The sequence below is a fragment of the Actinia tenebrosa genome, unplaced genomic scaffold (assembly GCF_029948245.1).
Source record: "Actinia tenebrosa isolate PJP-AT-01 unplaced genomic scaffold, QUT_ActTen_1.0 PGA_scaffold2__45_contigs__length_23673736, whole genome shotgun sequence".
Taxonomy (NCBI): domain Eukaryota; kingdom Metazoa; phylum Cnidaria; class Anthozoa; order Actiniaria; family Actiniidae; genus Actinia; species Actinia tenebrosa.
This window is the reverse complement of record NW_028292579.1, coordinates 21731005-21754464: the sequence shown is the minus strand read 5'-3', so window position 1 is coordinate 21754464 and position 23460 is coordinate 21731005. Positions and strand designations below refer to the sequence as shown.

At 36.3% G+C, this 23460-nt stretch overlaps 2 protein-coding genes across 2 annotated transcripts; one reads left to right on the top strand and one right to left on the bottom strand.

Annotated features, from left to right (window-relative positions):
• The first annotated feature begins 2178 nt into the window (after positions 1 to 2178).
• Positions 2179 to 11660, top strand: LOC116296420 (uncharacterized). The gene is made up of 10 exons (XM_031704438.2): positions 2179 to 2217; positions 3229 to 3283; positions 3422 to 3688; positions 5036 to 5221; positions 7015 to 7251; positions 7598 to 7786; positions 8366 to 8620; positions 9024 to 9154; positions 9226 to 9457; positions 10114 to 11660. Exons 1-10 carry the CDS (start codon positions 2203 to 2205, stop codon positions 10398 to 10400), a joined length of 1854 nt encoding a protein of 617 aa, XP_031560298.1. The 5' UTR covers positions 2179 to 2202; the 3' UTR covers positions 10401 to 11660.
• A 1085-nt stretch (positions 11661 to 12745) lies between these two features.
• LOC116296421 (uncharacterized) lies at positions 12746 to 20636 on the bottom strand. The gene is made up of 10 exons (XM_031704439.2): positions 20527 to 20636; positions 20136 to 20355; positions 18473 to 18645; positions 18272 to 18373; positions 17843 to 17961; positions 17254 to 17382; positions 16547 to 16668; positions 15943 to 15989; positions 15453 to 15543; positions 12746 to 14393 (listed from the first exon to the last, which is right to left on the bottom strand). The coding sequence occupies exons 2-10, from the start codon at positions 20349 to 20351 to the stop codon at positions 13767 to 13769; spliced, it is 1626 nt and encodes a 541-aa protein (XP_031560299.1). The 5' UTR covers positions 20352 to 20355; positions 20527 to 20636; the 3' UTR covers positions 12746 to 13766.
• Positions 20637 to 23460: the final 2824 nt, after the last annotated feature.

Genomic DNA, 23460 nt, shown 5'->3' with positions numbered 1-23460 from the left:
TCCTTTCCTCTCCGGGATCAATTGCCATAGTCACGTGATATTTCATCTGTTCAGTTGCTTTGTTCAAATTGCATCGGGATTTCCTGTATGGAAACGAGATACATAAACACGGATTATTGATCTAGTTAAACCTTTACTCCGCGTTAACTGCTTCGCGACAAATTTACCAAATTTATTGAAAACACAGGTGGCGCCGATGGTAGCGGTGAGAAAGCTCGCCCAACATCAATGCGACCTGGGTTCGATTCCCTGGGTCGGTGTCGTACGTGAGTAGCATTGCTTGTTGTTTCTCTACTTCTATTTGCGCACAAAGTTTTTTCTTCAAGGCAACAGTAGGTTTTCTCTAAATTCCAGAGCGTTCAACTGTGCTCAGAGCAGTCCAATGCAGTAAGGGCGATAAAATGCTTTTCGTTAAACTGTGCGTCGGGCAGTGCCATATTTCTGCAATACTAGATTTAATATATTTTGTCTTACCTTTAACCTACCTATCCTTGATGTCAAGTTGACTTCCTAATGCGACTGACCATCGTTCATTTGCTTCCAGTTGTTTCATGAGCTCACTAGGAGAAAAAAATAACAAGTTGTAACAAGTTATTTAAGAAAGAAAAGTTAAAGAAAGTTAAGTGGGAAAAAGGAGAAGAGAAGAAATCAGAACACGGAGAAGATATTAGAACATATCAGTTCTGGAACCTAGAGAAGAGAAGAGAAGAGAAGAGAAGAGAAGATACAACTAACTACAGCTACAGCTGCTCGTATGCTAAATTCTAAGAAATGGTTTCCTTGGTGACCAAATGTTTTTTGTGGAAGTAATAAAAGCATACACTGAAAAGTTAAAATCATTCCTTCATGGTTATTTCAACTTATTAATTCATACCTAAGAAAAAGATTCTCAGGCATTGACAAAACAGTCTCCGAAAAACAACTGGCCGTGAGTTTTCGAGAATCAAATGTCGTAATACTTTAAATTGTATTTTGAACTATAGTTTTATTGGAAGAGGAGATTTAGCAGTATACCATTTATACTCCACTGATAAAATGTTTAAAAAAAACACCGAATCGAAATATGGTAATCAATATGACTACAAGTCTCCAGCTCTTACAGGTGCAATGTTTAATTCAATCCGAATGACTTATTGAATCCTTTGAGACTAGTAGCTTTCTAAGTGTGTGCATTAAACCAGCAAGTTTGCGGCAAACTCCTTTTAAATTTGTTCTCACAAAACGAATATTTTAAAATTTCAAGAACAAGTGTATGCTCTATTTTCTCTTTTTCTACGCATTGGTCTATGCATTAACCTTGAATAAAGCTTTGCATGGGCCAAATTAGTTTATTGCACTAACAGACCTAACAAAATAGAGACTGTGCCCTGATGTTTTCTCAGTGAGTGGCTCAGATCTCTCTCTCTCTCTGAATCACAAACAAGCCTTAGCTATAAAAAAAAATTTTTTGTCATGACATGTAAGCATGCGATTCACTATTTGAAACCGAAAGAAATCAAATTAGTTCATGATTAAAAATCTTTTTTTTTTAAATAAGAACAAAAAAAAAGGAAGAAAGGTATATCAATATCAGCATGTGATTCACTGCTTGAATAAGAAATGAAATAAGCCTTTACTTAATAAAAAGTTTTTTTTTGGATAACTGAGAACAAAAACTTGTAAGGAAGGTATATCAGCATGCGATCCACTGTTGGAAAAAAAATAACGCATAGCTATTACAAAAGATATTCGCGACAACAAAAAAAGTTGTAAGTAAAGAACATACGCATGATATTATTAAAATAAATGAAATCCGGCTTAGAATCTGACGTGCGGAGTTGCTAATTAACCGCCACCTTTAATATCTATAATAAATTATTTTCAGATTTTCTACCGGAGCTCTACCAACCAAAGTACCCAGATGAGATCATAAAAAAAAAATTCCTATATTCCCATCAAAGCAAATTTATTTTTTCTTTTGAATGTAAAATCTTGTATGATTTTTATCGGAATGTCGTAGGGCAAAAAACTCAGGTGCTTGAAAGGATTTGAGGGACAAAAGCGTGATCAAATAATAGAAGCAAATCTTCCTGAGGTCAAGATCCCACGGTGTTTTTGTACTATATATTACGCGTGCCATTAATTTTAGATTAAGAAGAATCACCTGTTTAATATAAACGAAATAACAACGCTCAAAAACTTAATCAAAATAACTGAAGCAAGATGTTAGAGGCTAAGGTAAGTAAGTCGATGTCCACATTATTTAAAAGAAGTCAGAGAAAACAAGTCAATATTGAAAAACTAATATTTGGGGACTTTCCGTTGTATCTCAATATGGAAAATTAATCGCTAGCGATTACCACGCCTCTCATGCCACAACAGCACAGAAGGCTTCAATTTCTTGACTTTTCTGTGCAGCCTCTAGTATTGGTGTAGTTGTAGTACAGACACTTTTGACAGTATGAACTCTAGGTACGGTTGTACGAAGGGTGCATATATAGCACTATCCAACTGATAAATCTTATCCACTTGACAAATCATCTTTCCATTGAATATAATTATTGGATAACAGTGTGGACTCCCATATCCATTGGAAAGGGATTTATCCGTCGGACAGAGGGAAGAAAACATTTCGTTTAGGAAAGTACGAGTGTTTTTGTAAGATTCTAAAAAGTATAGGTAACCTGACAATCGAATTCATCACGGTTCCGGCTAATTAAGAAAATAGAGAACCAAAGTTCTCAAAACCTTGTCTCACAAACAACGAATAGCCGTATGAAAAGTTCGTAAAAGAATATTTCAATCAATAATGAACGGTTGTGACAGTAAAATACTAGTACTGGCATTTGCTAGTTTACTATGTTTTATTATATAATTATTTTTACATTTATATAGTTTTTTAATTTACGTTTGATCTCAACTATGAAGATAAGCCAACTCAACCAAGTTTCTTTCTCAACCTCGGAATTACTAATACTGAGTAGCGACTGGTTGGTTTATGTTACATCATTCCTATTCAAAATAACAGTTATTGTATTTTTTATTTTATAAGAGAGAGAAAAAAAAACTTGCTTGCTGTGCATGCTGTGCTCAGTTATAAAGCACTTGGAGACTAGCAGAACACTCGAGACTCCTAACACTTCTATTTTGTTCAGCCGACCCCTCGCGTGCTCTATAACTGCACACAAAATGTGCGCGCGTTTTCTACGGTTTCTTCAATATTACTCATTATTTTCTGTTTCATAACAGGATATTTGGCTGTCACTGGCCACCTTAACCTGCTGTGTCTTTATAGTCAGTTCAGGTAACTTAATATAAAATTGCTTCATTCATAATAAGACTTCCTTTACTAAATAAAGTCTCACGAGGAACATCGAAAAGCAAATCTTTCTATTATTTATGCATTTTGGTAGTTACTTTATTTCCCTGTACTCAATTATAGGTAACCTTGCTCTGCGTCAGCCGGCAGTAGCGAGCTCACTTCCCAAAAACTGCCAAAAGTGTTTCGCATCACAAGCAGTTGACGGTAGTTCCTTAACTCACTACGTGCAAAACCCTGAGTCCTTTGAATACTGCATGCACTCGGCTTTGCAAGAAAATCCCTGGTGGAGAGTAGATCTCGGGAACAGTTATATTGTGGATCAAATTGAGATACTCGGTAGAAGTGATTGCTGCACCGAAGAACTTTCTGGAGCCATTATTAGAGTAGGTAAGAAAATCAGAAAAGCTAAAACGTTTTAAAATTTGGTCTGAAACCGTGATTGAAAATACGGTCGACTCCCGTTGTGGGACGCTTTGGTGTCCCGCGTCATAGCGACAGACCGTAATAGCGGTGCAATAAACGGGATTTTCTTCATGAACATGCGCAGTAAGGTACATACGACGTACAAGCGAACTAACCATGATGTAATTGATTCATTTTATAAGTTCTGAGATATTACAAGTAAAGATTTTTTGAACTTGGAGTTGAGAGAAAAATTTATTGAACCGTCGAACAATTGGTTAACTGAAATAGAAATGTCTCTTTCTAATAATAGTGTGATTAACTTGTAAATATAAGTATACTTAGATCAGAATTGTGTACTTGTTCAATATTAAAGTGAAAACTAATCAAAAAATAACCTAATGACTAATACACGAAAAATATAATACTTCCTTTTCCTTTCTGTTTGAGTTCTCGTTGCTTTGATTGCAAAGCTTTTCGTGTCTGTTCAAAGTCAGCGTCTTTGATGATGCTCACCCCCATAATTTTTCTTCTTTAGATATCGTTCAAAACTAGCTATAAAAGCCCGTAGAGAGCTTGGTTCGTAGTTTTCGTTGGCTGGTTCTTTCTTACGGACACCGAGGACGAATTCGTTGAGGTATTCGTTGAGTTCTTTCGCAAGAATCTGTTCTTTAGCACTAGGAGTGCCACATCGTTCTGTGTCTTTTTTCTAGTGTTTTCGTTTTCCTGGCTCTCAATAAACTCAGTGATTGAGTTGATTTGAGCAAATCTTGAGCAACGACCTTCCATGTTTAAGAACTTTTGATAACAAACACTCAAAAGCAAGCTGACACTTTCTGCATGAAGCGTGGGAAAACTCGATACGATTTTTTTCACTAGTGAAAAATATCGTATAGCCAATCACAGTGCTGATACGATGTTCTTCACTAATGAAGAAAAACGTATAGCCAATAGAATCGCTTCTCGTTTTTGTGATATGATTTTTATCAAATAGCTTGCGAACATGTAAATCTAAGTACTTATATAATAAAATGTAAGCCCTACACTGGTGCTGAAGAAGGCGCTTAAAAACAGGAACGAAAACTTATTTCAGCATGTAAAACGCATGTACAGTAAATAAAATGATATGTTTATCCACCTCTCGCCGGGCGGCTTTGCAGTACTGTACTGTATATATAGGTCTAAAACCATAATTGCAGCTCGTTCGTTATATTGGTCTTGGGCCCACAGTAACTGGTCATGCTGTAGTGGTGCCGGTTTCCTGACTGTATTGGTCGAGGAAGAAGTTGTGTGAGGCGCAATAACTTTATCCATAACGTTTTGTCTAAACAGGAAACAGCCTGTTGGAGGACGGTACCAAAAACGCCATATGTGGGATAATTGGGGAATTGAGTGCTCCTTTAAAGAAAGCCTTCAGTTGTCCTACCGGTATGAGAGGAAGATACGTTACAATTCACCTGACGGGAGCAAAAAGAAGCCTTGGAATTTGTGAAGTGATTGTGAACAAAAACCCAACAGGTAAAAAAAACAACCAGATAATAGAAAAGTCTTCTTTTGAAGCTTTCTCAATCTTGTTATGACAAATTATTATTAACTGGAAAATTTCATTTTTTCTTTCTTCGTTGAGGAAAACCATGCACGGAGTCGAATTTGCATTGTAGGGCAATGTGGTACAGTCTTAGGGGATACATTATTTTAAAGATGGCGTCTATTTCGTCCCCTAAATCAGTCTCACAATGCAGATTCACCGCTTTCAATAAATCGATTCACTGCTTAAGTGACCCAGCATATGGAAAATGGATATTTTCAGTAAGGTTGACCTTTATTAATTGATTATTATCATCATTATCATCATCATTATCATCATAATGATCGTCATAATCATCACCATCGTTACATCCTTCACTGCAGATTTAAAAGACTAAAATATATTGATAGAATAAAGAAAATAAAAGGTTTTAAGGAGATTCCAAGCTTAGCAATACGTAAATCGCTAATTCTCTGGAAATTATTTTATTTTCTCTAGAAAATTGTCTTAGAGTTAGCATTGCATTACAAGCCTTAGCAAACCTAGTGCTATAGTTATTATTTCGAATTAGACCCTAAGAATTTTTGTTAATATGTGAAAACTAATAGGAAAGATATGTGGGGAAAAACCAGAGAGAGAAGTAATGTAAGTATTATTATTTATCAATAGGCCCTTTGCAGCTCAGTAATCACGTGCTGATTAATTCAGTGAGAGCAAATGAATGAACATCTTGATTCCCATTGGTGAAATATACTGTTGAGCAAACAAACTTTCTACAGCCTGTTTCAAGAGATCGTAATAAAACTGCATTTCGTAACACACTGGTTACACATCGTTTCATTCAGTTCTTTACAAGTAGCTAAAAAGAATCACCAAATGAAAATAAAAACAAAACTGCAAAGGGCCTATTGACACGGTTTTCTTTGTTATTCACAAGGCTTTATTTTTGTTATAACCCTCATTATAAATGTGAAGTCAATATAACCCGTATAATAGGCAGATTAAGATTCCCGTTTTTCCTTCCCGCACAAACGGCAAACGTGACCACGTTTTCATCTTTTCCCTACATTTCACTTTACCTTTTGCAAACCTTCTCGACAAAGACAAGTATTCTTTTGTTTATCTACTATTTGGAGATTTTAGCGATTCCTTTTCACTAATTTTAAAGAATTTTTTAATGGTCAACTGACGTTTCACGTTTTAACCTCGCGTTCAATTATAATAAGCGATTCAGTTAAATTCATCTGCCCCGCTCATGCAGATTATTACTTTTATTATATCTTTTTTTTAATTTTTAATCTTTTGCTATTTTTTAGTCAAATATATAAACATTTGATAGAAAACCTTCTCAATTGATAATAAAACACTTAATTCGAACTTAATAGGAACGTCGGCAATAAGCCTTATGGCTTACTGCCTCCGTTCTCGGTAATTAACTCTTACATAAAAAAGAGGCGTCTGTCGCGAACTTAGCTTTTAATTTAAATTAAACAATAACGTCGCTGTGCTCACTTATTTACCTATAGAGCAACGCCAACACACTGCTCTTTATCATCTTAAGAGCCATTATTATTATAATTACTAATGATATAATATAATATTCTATAATGTAATATAATAATAATATTCAAGAGAAAACTAAAAACATTTTTGTTCAATTTGTAATTTTAATCTACTTTATCACTTAACAATTTCATCGTTATATTTGTAAAGCGCATTGAGAATCTATAATGCGCTGTATGAGAACATATTTATTATAATTACTCTATACTCTTTTTCATAGAAAATATCGCGCTTGGCCGAATAACTGCGCAATCAAGTACACATTCATTAGATAGCTCGAAAGCAGTCGATGGAAACAGCGATGGAAGGTTTGAAGCAATGACCTGCACACATACTGTACCATCAAAAAACCCTTGGTGGCGCGTTGATTTTAATACAAAAAGAGACGTTTCAGAAGTTTTCATAGTGAACAGAGACGTGATTCGTGAACGACTGTCAAACTTCGAGATACGCATAGGTTAGTATTACGATTGAAAGAGAGTGAATAGAATTTTTGACTAACCCTCCCCCTTTTATCCTTTTGCATACTAGTCTCTTTCATTTTCCAATTTATTATATACTTAGGATAGTACGCACGCGCTTATTGGTCGAAAACTGGTGAACGGAGCACAGTGCATGCCGACGCCATCCGTCACTACTCCAAGAACGTTGGTCCTCAAAGAATTTCGTTCTTACGTTCCTAGCCGCACTGCATGTATAAACACTTTTCTTTCTAGTTGCCCGTGAACACTATTTTGAATCGAGGCACGTCCCATCTGACTTTGTATATATTCTAATCATTCTGTAACACGTTTCTATGTTAGGTAATAGCCTTACGAATAAAGGCAACGACAATCCTCGGTGTGGTGATACTTTATACAGTATGGCAACTTTACCCAAGGCATCGTTCTACTGTAAGCCAAGGAAAAGTGGACGCTACTTGAATATTGGGATAATAAGTCAGCATGCAGTTCTAACCTTATGTGAAGTAGAGGTTTATTCAGAAAGCAAAGGTAATTTTAAATATAAAATACAATTATTGGATAAAATACAATGTCCATGACGAATAATCAATTCGAGACTTTGAGAAAAACTATAGAGAAATTGAATGAATTTTTTTATGACAACCATATGAAATACTGAATGAGCGCAGAAAAATTCCAGAAAAGTTCCAGAAATTAAACTAATAGGATTATTGTTATGTAATTTCATTTAATATATTTCCACCATATATTACTGCTCTTCTTCTTCTCACAAAACGAACTAGTTGAATGACAATAAAAGGATAGGATGAATATAAAACCAGTGTTCCAAAGAACAACACATCCATGCATCCAACATTTCAGTAAGATTGCTGATTATTGTCATTAGAATTTTCATCCCCCATTATTGTTGATATTGATGTCGTTGATATTTATATATTGTAAAAGAACGAATAATGTTTAATCTTCTCGTAATATAATTTCATTTCTAACCAAATAACTTTTGTCCAAATATTCAAGGTTTTTCTTGCAATATTTGAGCTAGAAAAATTACTGTGAAACTATATATATTATAACACAGTGGTCAAAAAGGCTCATTATTTCTTTTAGCTTTGCTTAAAAACAAACCTCAAAATCCAACGAGTGTGCAAGTTCTTGGTCTGCGTTCACCCTTCAGTCTTACCTGTCCCGAAGCATTTGGTTATCCAGTACCATATGTGGCATGGGCACGAGATGGAGTGGTATTTCAAAACAGTACCACTACATCTGTGTTTAGTGGCAGTGCACTGAGAGATCGTGAAGCAGTGTGGGAATGTATAGCATCTAATGTCCATGGATTAGACTATCATCAGTTCATATTACAAGGTACTTTTTCTTTTTCTTATTGAAATTGTTGGAGAGTTACATCAACATGTCACTAAGAACTCAAAATCTGTTTCCATCCAAACCCTTTAAGAATAATTTTGTGCTACGTTTTAGGTAGGTATCAATTTTCCCCATATATTACTCCTTTCTGTAACTGACAGTTCCATTGAGGGCTCCAGTGACCATTCAACAGGAATTCCCCAATTAATTACCAGGAATTCCTCAATTAATTACCAGGAATTCCCAATTAATTACCAGGAATTCCCCAATTAATTACCAGGAATTCCCCAATTAATTCCTCGATCATCTCTTTAAGCAACCAAAATTACAGGAAGGGGATCCCGGGTCTCCCTTCCACAGATACTCACGTCTACTTATTTTCCACCTGCTAATTATCTCAAAGGAAGTTACAGAATGTGCGCCAAACACCGAGACATCCTAGTCACCGAAAACCTCCTTGAAGCATCGAATGACAACTCTATTGAGTCTGTGTGGTTTCGTCTCCGAGATGCTAAGACAATGGTATCCATGAAGGTAGGACTACTTATTATTATCACATGGCATTCTGGCTACATACATTCTTATCTTTCTATCATCGCATATAGATTCCAAACACCTGTGTATCGCCATGGCGATGGTCCACTCAAGCCACAGGTTGGATGCCCGATGCCCATCCTCAGTTTGACCACGGTGTGGTCCAGCGTACTGTATGTTTTAGGGGGAATGACAATTGCTGTATGTACAATACCTCAATTCTTGTCAGAAGATGCCATGGTTACTATGTCTACAAACTACAAGGCTCACTCACATCCAAAGTTAAAGCTGCTTTATGCGCAGGTATTAATAACAGAAATCAATATAATGCAATTCCGGTTCCCTTTTTTCGGTTATAATAAAAAAATATTAACTAAAAAAGTTTTAAACTGGGATTTAATGACAATAGACCTAGCCTAGGCATAATGCTTTTCCATTTCAGACCACGTGTCATTCCCTAGAGTATCATTTCTTTGTTTAACGGTTGTGCATGTAAAGACAAATGAATGTGGGTACACCTCAAACAAAGAATCTTATTTTCTAGAGAATGACACGTGGTCTGAAATTGGAAAACATTACACCCAAGCTAGAGGTCGATTCTAAATTTATGCCGGAACGCTGTATTTGTTGCCATCCATGTATTTCAGAACAGAATGTGTCTTATAAATGTTACGTTAAAGAGTATAATCTACATCGACTATAATCACGAATTACTATACATTGATTTTCACAAAATATAAGGAATACTAGGGCCCTTAATGATGTAGTATTTTTTAATGAAATGACTGAATGGGCCACTATATTAGAATATAGTTTATCTATCAATCTATAAGGATTTGTCTACTGATACCTCAGTAAGATAGTAAGTTACTTATATCAAACATCTCACCTTAGCAGTGTTACGAAGTGATCATAAATTCAAAATGAATTTTTTGAAAGTAAAAGTATTTTTTTTCCAGAAACGTCACAGGCCAAAGATCCAGACTCAATGTTCAGCAGTACAAAACCAAATTACGCGTTACAAGATCATGTGATTTACACAGACAAAGAATTGGTGATCCATGAGTGTATGGCAGTTTGTCTGTCTGATATTTTGTGCCAATCCCTCAATTATAACACGGATACGAAAACATGTGAAATAAACAACGCGACCAAAGCTAATAAAAGGCCCCTAGAGTGGAAAGTGAGTCCAGGAAGCCAATATTATGAGAAACTTGACCTAATGAATCCTAGCTATGATCCATGAAATAACTATTTGGTGAAACAAAGATCTGATGATATGTGATCCAACTGTGGAATATAAACACCAAGACTGAAATTTAAATCCATGCTTGTACTATAGACACATACTGGAATACCCTAAAAAGGAATCTTAATGGATAATACAACAGCAATAGCAGCGATACACGGGCAACCCATAGCTTGGAAATCAATCCTCGTTACACTAACGTTAAACATACTCTAACTGAAATTTCATAACTTAATGATCAAATGCGCGATGAATTAGTTAGCTGATAGTTGGTATTAGTAGATCATTAGTAGAGGCCAGACACTGTGGATGGTCACTGCCAGTGTTTTTTTTACTACTTTTTTGGTGTCTATTTTACGTCCTTTCAATGTAGATTAAATTAGTGTGAAGAGATTGGACCGTCATATCACTTGGTCATCATCATCCGAGCCACATGAAAGTATAGCATTTGTAGATATTGTTATGAAGGCAGTACTTTCTCGACCCTCTCTTCAGACCCTGAGTGTTCTACTACACGAAGCCCACAACCTTCAACACGAAAGTCATGCTCGACCAACTGAGTCAACTGGGTGACGGTTTGATTGCCTTATTATACATGCACAGTTATGATCGGTTATCTTGGTTTATGTAATTTTCTAAGGACTGTAATTATTTTATCGGTCATCGGTTATCTTGGTTTATATAATTTTTTAAGGACTGTAATTATTTTGCTTGATATTAATAATTTATTGCAATTTATGCTTTGTTGAATGCTATAAAGTCAGGTTCTGAAAATTGGTGTTCCTCAAGGAACTATCCTGGGACCACTTTTATTCTTATTTACATCAACCAGCAGCAAAATATTGACAAAATCAAATAAAACTATACTTGTTAGTTATCCACTTATGATTATCATCCAATAAATTCACTTTAAATGTAACTAAAACACCGAGTTGACATAATATTTATTGGATCTAGACAGAGACCTCTTGAATAGATACTCAAAATACCACTGATTGAATTTGCTGGTCAGTGATAATGAGTCGTACGTACGTTTCTGAACACTGTTTGTTATAGTCAGTGCAAATTAGTATTGTTGATACAAAATGCAAGTCAGCTTAGAAGAAACCCAAACAAAAACATTTCAAAAAACAAATTCAAGAAAAAAACTGTCAAAATTCTGAAAAGTCACGTAGAAATAGTCCAATATATTACCAGAAAAAAAGTTCCTAGACATCGTCTTCCTAAAAATTAATTAAAGGGATTTTGGCAATGGAATTTGACAATCATTATGTTTTATAAAAGGAAATTTCACCCAGTGCATCAAGCGAAAGATTGATAAAATAGTTTTTCGTGTCCCGCGGGTTAGATTATACTCCACCTAAAATAGATGCATTCAAGAAAGGGCTCTGCTCATCAAGAGGTAGGACCCATTTTACATTGTCCCCTAAGTTTTAAAGTTTGTTTGGCTTGAAATCATGCCTCGTTAAACTTCAACGTCAAGCAGGACGTGGTCATGTTATGTCGAGTGAAAGTGACAGTCGGTAGATAAGTCAAGACAATGGTTGTTGATGATGCAGTCGAGCAACAAATGCTCATTACGCAGGATGATAAATGAAGAAACCACAATTATTATCTTTATATTTCTTCAAACATAGGGTTGGCAATTTTATTTGAGACCCGCAGGTTAGTGCTGCGCGATAGGACACGGGTTTCCATTCAAGGTACATTGCACGAATTTCTAACCCTATTCCTGTTTGCAGGGTAATTTCATAATCAACCTCAAGGAATCTTTAATAAAAGTTAGACAAGGAGGGTCGACACGGCCAGAGTTTCTTTACGACCTTAGCTTAGTTACGACAGTTATTCAGGTACGTCCCTGCAATGCAGAGTGAGGTAGTGTGGAGAGACGGGAACGCTATTCATCCGAGACACGCGAAGGCCTAACCATTTGCAGATGTTTTTACAAAAGCAGCAACTCCTTCTCAGTTATTTATAAAGACCCTCGGCCTGAGTGTTGATGCCACCCTACCTCGAACCGCGACCTCTTGCACATGAAAGTTTGATGCTTAAACAACTGAGCCAACCGGGTGGCGGTCAACGTTTAAAGAGGTGTAAGTGAGAAGAGTAGAGGGCAAAGGAAAATAAAACGCCTTTCTTGACGTTGAAATGATAACAAAAAGTACCATTTCTTGTGCTTTGCAAAGATAAAATGTTTTAATTTAAAATGTTAGTTTGAAATAAAACTTACTGAAACCAATCAGTATCAGTTGATAAATTAAATATTTTATGGACAGGTTAATGGAAGTGAGTAAAGTATATACCAGCTTCAACTTAAAGCTGTGAAAAATTTATTCCAAGGCTTAAAGTTTAGAGAAGTGTTTATTAATAAATACAAAATGAAAGTAGTCTCCAGTTTCTGGTTCGAATACAAACATTCAAATAATCTTCAAATGACTTGGTCATCAGCGGTTAATTTTGCTTTAGCAAAATAAATATCAGTGCTTTGGATTTTTACTATTTACATACATGCATGGATACAAATTTGTTGGTCTCATGAAATTCTGGTCTTCCTTTTCACGAACCAATAGAAAAGCTTCTCTAGAAGTGCTTTCATACGAGTTGTCAACAAACTCAACCATTCCGTTAAACTAGCTGATCACTACGAAACTGCGAGCACAGACGGAAATGGCGGCCATTTTTGTGCGTTTTTGACAAATCCGCTCTCGAGAAGTTTATTGAACCCTTAGAATGGTTGATTTGTTATGTTATCTATAGGCACTATGGGATACAGCTCATTTTGCATTCCAAATCCAAATTGCACATGTAAAAGCTGCATGTGAGGCTGTCAAGTATTCGTCCTACATCCAAGATTTATATGTCACCAAGGCAGCACTAATTTCATTATTTTCTTTAGAGGTTCGAGGATACTGGCTTTAGATATCCACTCAGCATCTCCAACTCATAACTAAAAATGTGTTCTTCAGTATATATCGCCATAGTTGATAATCTATTAACTATGATGTCACCAACGCCGCACCAATTTAAATTTTTTTGAGAGTCGAGGATAAATACTTTAAATATCCAAGCAGAACTAGAGATATTTTCTTCAGTCAGTGTAACCAACGATGCACGAATTTTAATTGTTTCTTTTGAGGTTCGAGGATAATACTGGCTTTCATTAGATATCCACACAGAACTAGAAATGTTTTCTTCAGTAAGAGAAGCTTCATTATTATATGAAACGCAGACGGCAATAGTCTTCGTTACCTCGGGCCTAATTACGGAATGCCCGTAGCTTTCACCAACGTTGTCACCAATTTCTTTTCTTTTTCTTCATTTTAAGGTTCGAGGATACTTGCATTAGATACCCACACAACTGTTTTAACAAGGAGAAGTTTCATTGTTATATGAATCTAAAGACGGCAATGGTCTACGTCCTTTCGGGACCAAAGGAGGAAGTTCATTCACTTCTGATATTCTAGTTCTCGTTTGACTGTTCACTTCCATTAGTCCTTTTCCCTGCACACTAGGTGATCGTAGCTTCTTTCCCTTTTTCTTTCCCTTTTTGGAAACCTTTTTTGAAATATCATTTTCTTCGTCCATGTTATTTATTTCTTCTTTTGCTGGTTCATGTGAAGGAGCTGTGATATTGACAGGCATTAGTTCCTCGCCTTCACTATCACTAAGCTGTTTTCTTGAAAGCTCCTCTTTGTTATCTTTATCACTGTGTGATACAATGATGCAGGGTTTTGACACTCCTGCGTCATCAAATTTGCCTCGGGGTGAGGTCCTTACATACTGTGTTTGATCAGATGTAGAAGGTCGAGCGATGTCCGACGAATTTTGGATATTTATTTGAGGATTTTCAATTTCACGTAGAGATTCTGCAGATGAAGACAACACAGACTCGGGAATGGTGTCATTGTGTTCTTTAGCTGCATTTTCAAATACTGCAGTACTTTCCCCGTCATTTTGATGTGATTCCAAAGACGAATTACGTTTCGCAACCTGTAAAAGAACGGATATATTAGTCTTAATCCTATAACTTAATGATGTCTTCGTATAACTGTTTATGTATCTTCTCTGGAACCTCAGACAATTGTATGAGTTTATAAATCACACGGACATTTAATGCTCCTACCGTTATCATACATGAATGCACCACCACTACCACCACCATCATCATACCCATGACCACCATCACCATCACCTGGCCACCGCCATCACCATCATCACCATCATCATCACCAGCACCATCATCATAACCACCACCACCACTACCACCAGCACCACACCCATCATAAGCACCACCATCACCTGCACCACCATCACCATCACCAGGCCACCACCATCACCAGGCCACCACCATCACCAGGTCACCACCATCGCCAGGCCACCATCACCAGTCCACCACCATCACCATCACCTGGCCACCACCACCACCACCACCACCACCACCTGGCCACCACCACCACCACCATCACCTGGCCACCACCACCATCACCTGGCCACCACCACCATCACCTGGCCACCACCACCATCACCTGGCCACCACCACCACCATCACCTGGCCACCACCACCACCATCACCTGGCCACCACCACCACCACCATCACCTGGCCACCACCACCACCACCCACCACCACCACCACCACCACCACCATCACCTGGCCACCACCACCACCATCACCTGGCCACCACCACCATCACCTGGCCACCACCACCACCACCATCACCTGGCCACCACATCCACCATCACCTGGCCACCACCACCACCACCATCACCTGGCCACCACCACCACCACCATCACCTGGCCACCACCACCACCACCATCACCTGGCCACCACCACCACCACCATCACCTGGCCACCACCACCATCATCATCACCAGCACCATCATCATAACCAACGCACCATCATCATAACCATCATCATAACCAGCACCATCACCACTATCATCCATCATAAGCACCACCCTCACCATCAGCAGCAGCAATACTATCATTATTATAATAGTGCCATCACCATCACTATCATTTTCTTAAGACAAGGAAAACTTGTCCTACCTTTGAGCTTACTTCATTCATAACTTTAACTGTGTTCTCGCATGGAGGTTCTTCAGAGGAAGAAGAATGTTCTGGTTGTGCTCTCTCAACACTACAAAGAAGACCATATATAGATTTAGATTCGGTAGGAAGGCAAGAAGCTTACAAGACTTAATGTCACTAAATATTAAATACTATATCATTAGAAACATCAACGCAGTTCACACTAGTTTTTAGCTAGTTATCTATTCTAAATATTATAAAGTGCATGAAATAAAGATTATAATCAAGTGAAGAAATTCTTTTGAGGTCACAACCAAGAATTACTTAAACAAGTACATAAAAATTTCTATATTAGCCCTATCTCTATCAAACCACACCTTTCGTCTTTTCAACTCTCCAAGCATGGTAAGATAAATGCAGCAAAAAGATAATGTTAGTCACTAAGTATTGACTCCTACACCACATTGGACAACTTATTTTTTCATTATATACAGTATAAGAAACTCACCTCAATTCACCATTTTCCATTCCCTCTGGAGTAGGCCTGACTTTGTTCTGCTTGAAATAACAAAAGACATACGATTGAGATACTAATTTGCCAAAAGCAATATACTTACGCACTGCAAGTGAAGGTAATTGATGCCTCAAAATCTTTCATGAAATTATTTTCCTGGTTTTTACATAATAAAACTAGTTCTCTGATTTACTGTAGATCTAATCAGCAGTTTCTTTAATGCACATGAATGCACAATGCAACTGGCCACGATGTATATAAAGTTGAATTTCATTGAAAAAGAACCTCATGTCCCACTAGCAGTAGCATTGCGGGACGTGTTCACATGATGAAACTAGTCGTATGCAACTGCTGCAGAGATGGATGAACGGTGCAATTTTATGATTGGCAAATTTTTGCATGCAGCAGCTGCACTGTGCGTGGTTGCTTTCAATCCTTAGGCATTAGATTAGGATTCATTATCAGCAACCAAGTCACAAAGTCCTGTAGCTGTAAACGATATATACATTTATTTAAGCAGTTATAAACTAGTTAAGATAAGCATGTTCTAACAGAGCATGTTGAACAAGCGATACAAAACGTGAAGAGTTATACTAACCCTAAAGCGTTTAAGACTGATTGGTGTTCCTTCACAGGATCGTTGAGCTTCAACATCATTTACTTGTTGCTTTCTTTCTCTTGAATTAACGATAAATTCATAGGTGCTCATATTCATGTACACTGGAGAGAAAGAGAATAGAAGAGAAGTTAGTAATACAAATGGGGCTAAGGAGTACAGAATGTTGAGCATTTCGGGGGTCATGCCCATACAAAAACTTTCAAGATACCTCTTTTTAAAAATTCTTTGTTCAACAATTGCACATGACAAGACACATGAGTATGGATACAACTCAAACAAACAAAAAAATAAAAAATTCTCAAGAGAACTACAAATTGTCTGGAATGGGAAAACATTGCACTAAAAGTAAAATGGTCTATTTACCTCTGATCTGATCGACATGAATGTCATTGCACACATATAAACTACCAGATCGATTTGGAATTAAGCATGTTAGATTTTGTAGGGGGTATAGAGAGAGGAAAGCACAGAATCAGAGAAAAACAAAATATAACATAATGCTTAATTATGTGGCTGCCCTTCATTTACTTCTATGAGATACAAGTTCACTTACTGATCTTTCCTTAAACTTTATGATACATTATAAAACATTGTTATAAAATACATACAAGCACAACTCAGTGGTCAAAAATGAGAATTACATCTTTTACAACTGATTTGTACAGTGAGCTGCAGACTTTACTTACTTAGATAAATATGAAATCCTAATAGATGACCTAAAAGTCCAATAGCAGTTATATGCAGGCCCTCAACAGCCCCAACAAATACTACAAATACAGTATCTGGTACTGGTCCAAATAATTTAAACTGGCCTCCTACAAAAAGAAAACAAGCATGTTATAATAATTTGCATGTGTGTGTTTGTATCTTGAAATGGGGAAAAGATTCCTTGTGATGTAGATTAATTAAAGACTGGATAAAATACCAGTGGTACGTTAAGGCAACAATTTACTCTCTAGTAGAGTACAAACGGTAAAAATGTGGAATAGTTTGCACCATAAAAATGGAATGCATGTGTGCACATTTTGTTTTCGGGTCTCATGGACCTGGGGTGTGGCTTATTCAAAAACAAAACCATGTGTGGAAGAAGTGGAAAACCAGAGCTTGGAGTCACATATCTTTAGCAGTATGGTTTGAAACTAGTAGGCATGAAAGAAATTTATTATATAGAGAGAAACAACTGCATAAAGCCAGTGTACCACTGTATAAAGCAGAAAGTAGCCCAGTATGAAAAAAAACAAACATATTAAAAAACTAAATAGTATTGATATTTACCAGTTTGAGTTAACAACAATGCATTGTTGTCAGTAAAATAAGTAATAAATAAATAGAGAGTGACTGAAAACATCAACAGTGAACCAACAAATGCAGTAGCAAGACATCCAACAAAGAGCCTGGGGAAAAAAATTGCAAAAATAAGGTGTGAACAAACTAATTACCAGGGACCACAGAGGCAAAACATGATTTTCTATTATAAGTTGCCTATAATGCTTTGCATGAGTTAAATACAATAAGTATGTTGCGATAACTGTATTCCTAAAAACACTGGAAACCACATTTCCAAGAGCCTCAATTTCAAAATTTTTTAGGGAATGAAGAGGATTGTTCCTACCAATTCTCCCCTTTTCTTGCCTATTTGGCTCTACGTGGCCATAGGAATCCTAGAAACTTGTCTTACATCCAATAATCATTTCTTATACTCACTTATAGTTTCTTCCTCCAACACATGTGTTTAACCATTTACAATGATGGTCAAAGTCTGATACACACTTATTACATGCCGAGCAGTGTTTACTTTTAGGAAACCTGTTATTAAACAACAAATACATTACAAATACGAATATACATCACCCTGTCAAATACCATGCCAAATATTAAGTATAGAAAGGACTTTTAGATACTTACACATCTGCTTCACATATATGGCAATGATTATTTTCTATAACATGAGCATGAAGATTGCGGTCAAAGGCATTCTTATCCCTGCTTTTTCCAGCACGTATGTGAGGATCTGCAGGGTCAATGGACAAGGCTAATAGATGAACTGTTATATGAATGACATAAAGGCCACCAGGAATCTTAACAATCAGTTAAGGATATATCTACTGTATGGTTGTATAGAGTATTTTCACTCATTCCCTAGAGAGTTGACTGACAATAATAGAGATGGTAGCCATATTGGTGTACCTAACAAAAGAAGCTTAATGACAAAGTTATTGTCAAAGGTACACCAATATGGGAGCTGTGATGTCATGTGATCATGAAAACCCTCTTTTTTTAAGAGATTTTGATTAAGTAGACTTGTTCAAAGACTGTTTATAGGGGGACCCATTATGAATAACAGACCTGAAACACTTTGGATTGGAGAGGATATTATCTAAATCTTGCATAGGATCAAGTAAGAGATTCAAAAATAAGAATATCAATTTACATGGCTATAAATATGAGAAGAGGATATTACATATAGCATTTCTTAACATCATAGTCATGCTCAATTAGAATGACCTCTGATCTGTGGGCAAAATTTTACATATCTGTGATGACAATACGGTCCAGTCATAACAAAATCTACCAAGATCTACCAATGTTATTACCTTGAATGTCCCTATCAATATATATCCAGTTTTAAAACATAGACCAAAATTAAATTGATTTCCTTTCCAAGTATTAAAAAATATTGGCCAATAATTGAAGTACTCCACTTAAATTCAATTGTTAAATATGAGCTTAATGAGTGGTAATGATTAAGCTTATTTTACATCAAAAATCATGCGTTCGTCACCAACAAATAAGAACCAGGAAATCCTTCGTTTAAAGATTCTAAAAGCGCATAATGAGTAAGAGTTAATTACCAAGAACAGAGGCAATAAGCCTATACATCCCAAGGGATGTATAGGCTTATTGCCGACATTCGAGGTAATTAAGTATTTTATTTATCAATTGAGAAGGTTTTCTATCAAATATTGCTCATTATGAAAGCGGAACGGTCTATATATAGTTATTAACCGGGTTAATAACTATATATTGACCTCGCATTTATAATGAGGGTTATGACAAAATAAAGCCTTGTGAGAATAACAAAGAAAACCGTTTCAATTGAGAAATAATACAATGCTCTTTTGACTTTTTCACACAATCGTTTATATATCTCTGGATAATAAATCAAATTTTGAGGTTGCTAGGATAAATTATCAAAACATTCAGCGATTATATGTAATACACCATCTATCTACAGTAGACAGTTTTGAGCTTACTCCATCACGTTCGCGTGACTGGATTTCGTAGTTTATTTTAATCGAAAATATTTAACATTTTTCAGTTAATGACATATAATCGAAATTGTTTTTATCGGTTTACAAGAAAACAAGTTGAAAGAAACAAGTTAACTTGATTTTTAATGCAATGAATAAAACTAAAGCACACAGACAAGAGTCTAATGCTGCTCGAGTTGAATGTGAAGACAGATGATGATTTATCAATTTGAACAAGACTTGTTATGCAATTCAAAAAATTAAATCCAAGTTAAAGTACAAAATATTAATTGGATAAAATCATAATGAAAGGATACAATATAGGCAGCTGGTCTCCATTCTCGAGGAAGATAAGAAACAACAATTCCAAAGTAAGTTACAGCGAAGAAACACAAAAACAACCAGGCAATCAGCTGTAGAGGATGCCAAGGACAAGACCAACCGTTCTTGCGATCTCTTTGTACGACCTCAGCTTTGGAACTAGACCTTGATGATGTTTCGGTCTGGTTTGTTCCGTGTAAGAATCGGACCATGATTCTGAAGTAAAAGGAACAATTTTTCAGCGAGGATGAAGGATTAAGACAAAACATCAAGTCTCGAGTCAACACAGACTGAGTTTCACAGACGACGATAATGAAGCGCAAATTTCTCGTGAAAAATCTTACAGATCTCTTAATAAATCGCTCAGATGATGCAAATAATCCTTACCTTTCGCTGGTATTAGTTACATTTTTTATAAATTAAAAGTATCTGTCGCAAAATCAATGAAAAAATTTCTAAAAATCGCTTCATGTTTATCGACGATTGATTGATTGAAAAATTAAATGTCCGAGTGAAGACTGGTTCAGTGTTCCGTCTTGTTGGCATGGAAACGATTGTTGACTATGATGTCATGATTTACCACAGGGATCCCATAAACAGTTTTAAAAAATCACATTAAAACGACACACAGGTAGCCCATAACTACGAAATTCCGACATTTTATGTTTCTTTGAGAATATTTTTTATGTTCTAAGTTCTTAAGCTAAACAATTAGGCGTTTCAAGAGCAATATGCAATTTAAGAAATTATAATAGATAATTTTCCTTTAGGTGTAATTAGACTTTTCCCTTTTAGTCACTCACACACATATTCACCGTACTTTGGCTGACGAACTTTAGAGTCAACGACCACCTACGGGAATTCAGTATAAACTTCAGTTTTAACACTGAGTAATTTGATCAAGATGGAGTAGAAAAGTTCAATAAATTAAAGCTCAAAAGCCTGTCATTTACAACGTGTTACAGGATTTAGGATTTCCCATTTTAAAAACATGATTATTCCCTTTAGTTCTGCTCCTTCGCAGTTTAATTTGAAGCCAACCTCTGTCGTGCTTACTTTTAGACTTTAGACATTTTTATTATTAACACACATAAATTTACTTACAAAAATAATAGTGTAACTTGAAATAAAGTTTAAATATTCAATTAATGTGATAACTAGGATACGTTAAAAAATAATTTAATCGTTAAGTGTGTGTGGCTGTCTAAATAGTTAAAACTTACCCCTTCCAAGCTTGGGAACTTGCATAATTGTCATGGATAAAGTTACTTTACTTTAATCAATGTTTGCGAGGCAAATTAATATTTAAACATTTCCAAAGGCATTCTAGCATTTTAACTATTGAATCGCGTTTGTTATGAGCAGGGAATGAGCTAGGTTTTTCCACTACTAATCATGGATCTCCCCCATAAAACGAGCTATGCCTTTGCCTTTGAACCCTCAAACTAATCTTAAACTTATAACTCAGTGCACTTATAATAAAGAAGATACGAAAAATCTCTCCGGTACTGCCCGGCAATCCTCCTTTTTTTCAGTGGGGAGGGCTGGGATCGTATACTGAGCTCTTAAAATCAGCAGCTGCTTAGAAAAATATAGTAAGAATAGCCAGGTTTACTACGTCGAAGTTAAAAAGCTTTTCACAAAGCGCAGCCAGCTCGACAGAGTTAGATAGAGACAGAATCCGCGACCGCGGATAGCTGGGTTTTTTTTTTTTTTTTTGCGCTATTAGGGACTCGTCAGCACGGTGTATGGGTGTGTACCTTGAGATACTGAACCTATAACTCCGAGCCAACGGGAAAGCGAAGGGCTGTTACAGCAAAAAAAAAAAAAAAAAAAAAAAAAGGAGGCGGGAAAAGGAAAGACCAAATCCGAAAATTGTATAAAAGGCAAAAGAAACAATATCTTACATGGTAGAAACAGCGTGCAGGTTAACTGAGGAAAGATGGTTAAGAAAAATACATTTGCACGAAAATATATATTCTTGAAACTCCAAATAATATATGCTTTTTCCCGGGCTCTTTGCATGTAATCTAGTTAATTCGATAGTTTTTCTTGATATCCATTTTTCATGTAAAAAGTACTTAGACGGTATGTGATTCAGCAATGTTCCATTACTTTTGAAATCTTTGATTTGCCGGGTCGATTTTCACGCCTTTCATGTTTCAAGTCGAAAAGGTTAATACCGACGACGCGTCATTGGAATGGAGATAATAATGGCACTGAAAAGCAAATTTAAACCACCGAGGCCCTTTTCAAATCCACTTGCCTTTCATTTCTCCTAATGATGATATTTTATCGAGTGCTTTCATAGTCCTATCAGTTTTAAATGCGAAATTAAGACCAAAATGAGTTTAGCCTTTGGTCTTGTCACCTCTCTGTTCACCTATTTGATGGAGTCAATTTTTTCCATTGAAGGAAAAATTGTGAATTGGTTCCTGTGAAAGCTGTCTAACACTCATACACTAATTCATCAAAGTCTTTTAAGAAGATTGCTATTCATTTGAACGTCAACATTCATCATTGCATGATAAAATGAAGTCGATGAAAGAATGAAGTGTTAAGTGCCAGAGCTTATTAACTTGTTCAAAAAGTCGATCGTACAATACATTTTAAGGGTTCCAAGTACCCTATAAATAAAAGCTTCTAGCCCGTGGATGAGAATACTTGCATTCACTTGCTGTGGACAAAAGTTGACCTGCTATACGACGAGTTAAAGAGGACGAGGACTCTTAGAGGTAAAATTGTTTAAAATAATGAACATCTAGAAATATCGGTATAGCTCTCTAAGTCAAAAATAAACGGACAAACGGACAACAGCGCGCGTTATAAGATAAAGTGACTTGTACTGTTTTTAGATTCGGCGAAACTTTGCGATCTACGAGAGGCTGCACCAACTTTTGGAAGCTTTCCCGGCGCCCTATCGGAACAATAGTATTGATTAATGTTAAATTTTGTTGTACTTCGAATTCTAGATCTGATTTCCACCATTTTAAAGAATTGACTCCCGCGGGCGTATTTTTTAAGCAAACATTTCTCTGTATGTTTTCAAATTTCAAAGAAAAGAGTATTTGTTAAGAGATCGTGATAGATCTTTTTTCCTAGAAATCCTTGCGTAAACATAGCGTAATGAGATACCACGGAGAGGAAGTCATTGCTACAGAGAAAGATAATGGAAGATGACTCAGTTGATTTCAGTTGATTTTCCATCCGATGTCATCGGGAAAATAGTGTAAAAGATCGAGATTGAAAATGCGTCGAAAGGAAGCCAATATCAATACTAAAATGTTCTGCTAGCTATTCATATCAAATAGTCTTCTCGAG

What these genes read in the sequence shown, in the direction of transcription:
- LOC116296421 (XM_031704439.2), bottom strand. Translation starts at nt 20,351, where the DNA reads ATGGTCCGATTCTTACACGGAACAAACCAGACCGAAACATCATCAAGG. An exon ending in GGAGACCAGCTGCCTATATT is followed by an intron (nt 18,646 to 20,135) that starts GTATCCTTTCAT and finishes CTGATTGTTAAG; the next exon opens with ATTCCTGGTGGCCTTTATGT. An exon ending in TGAATGAAGTAAGCTCAAAG is followed by an intron (nt 14,394 to 15,452) that starts GTAGGACAAGTT and finishes GTTCTTTTACAG; the next exon opens with GTTGCGAAACGTAATTCGTC.
- LOC116296420 (XM_031704438.2), top strand. An exon ending in TGGAGCCATTATTAGAGTAG is followed by an intron (nt 3,689 to 5,035) that starts GTAAGAAAATCA and finishes TTGTCTAAACAG; the next exon opens with GAAACAGCCTGTTGGAGGAC. An exon ending in AAACTTCGAGATACGCATAG is followed by an intron (nt 7,252 to 7,597) that starts GTTAGTATTACG and finishes TTTCTATGTTAG; the next exon opens with GTAATAGCCTTACGAATAAA.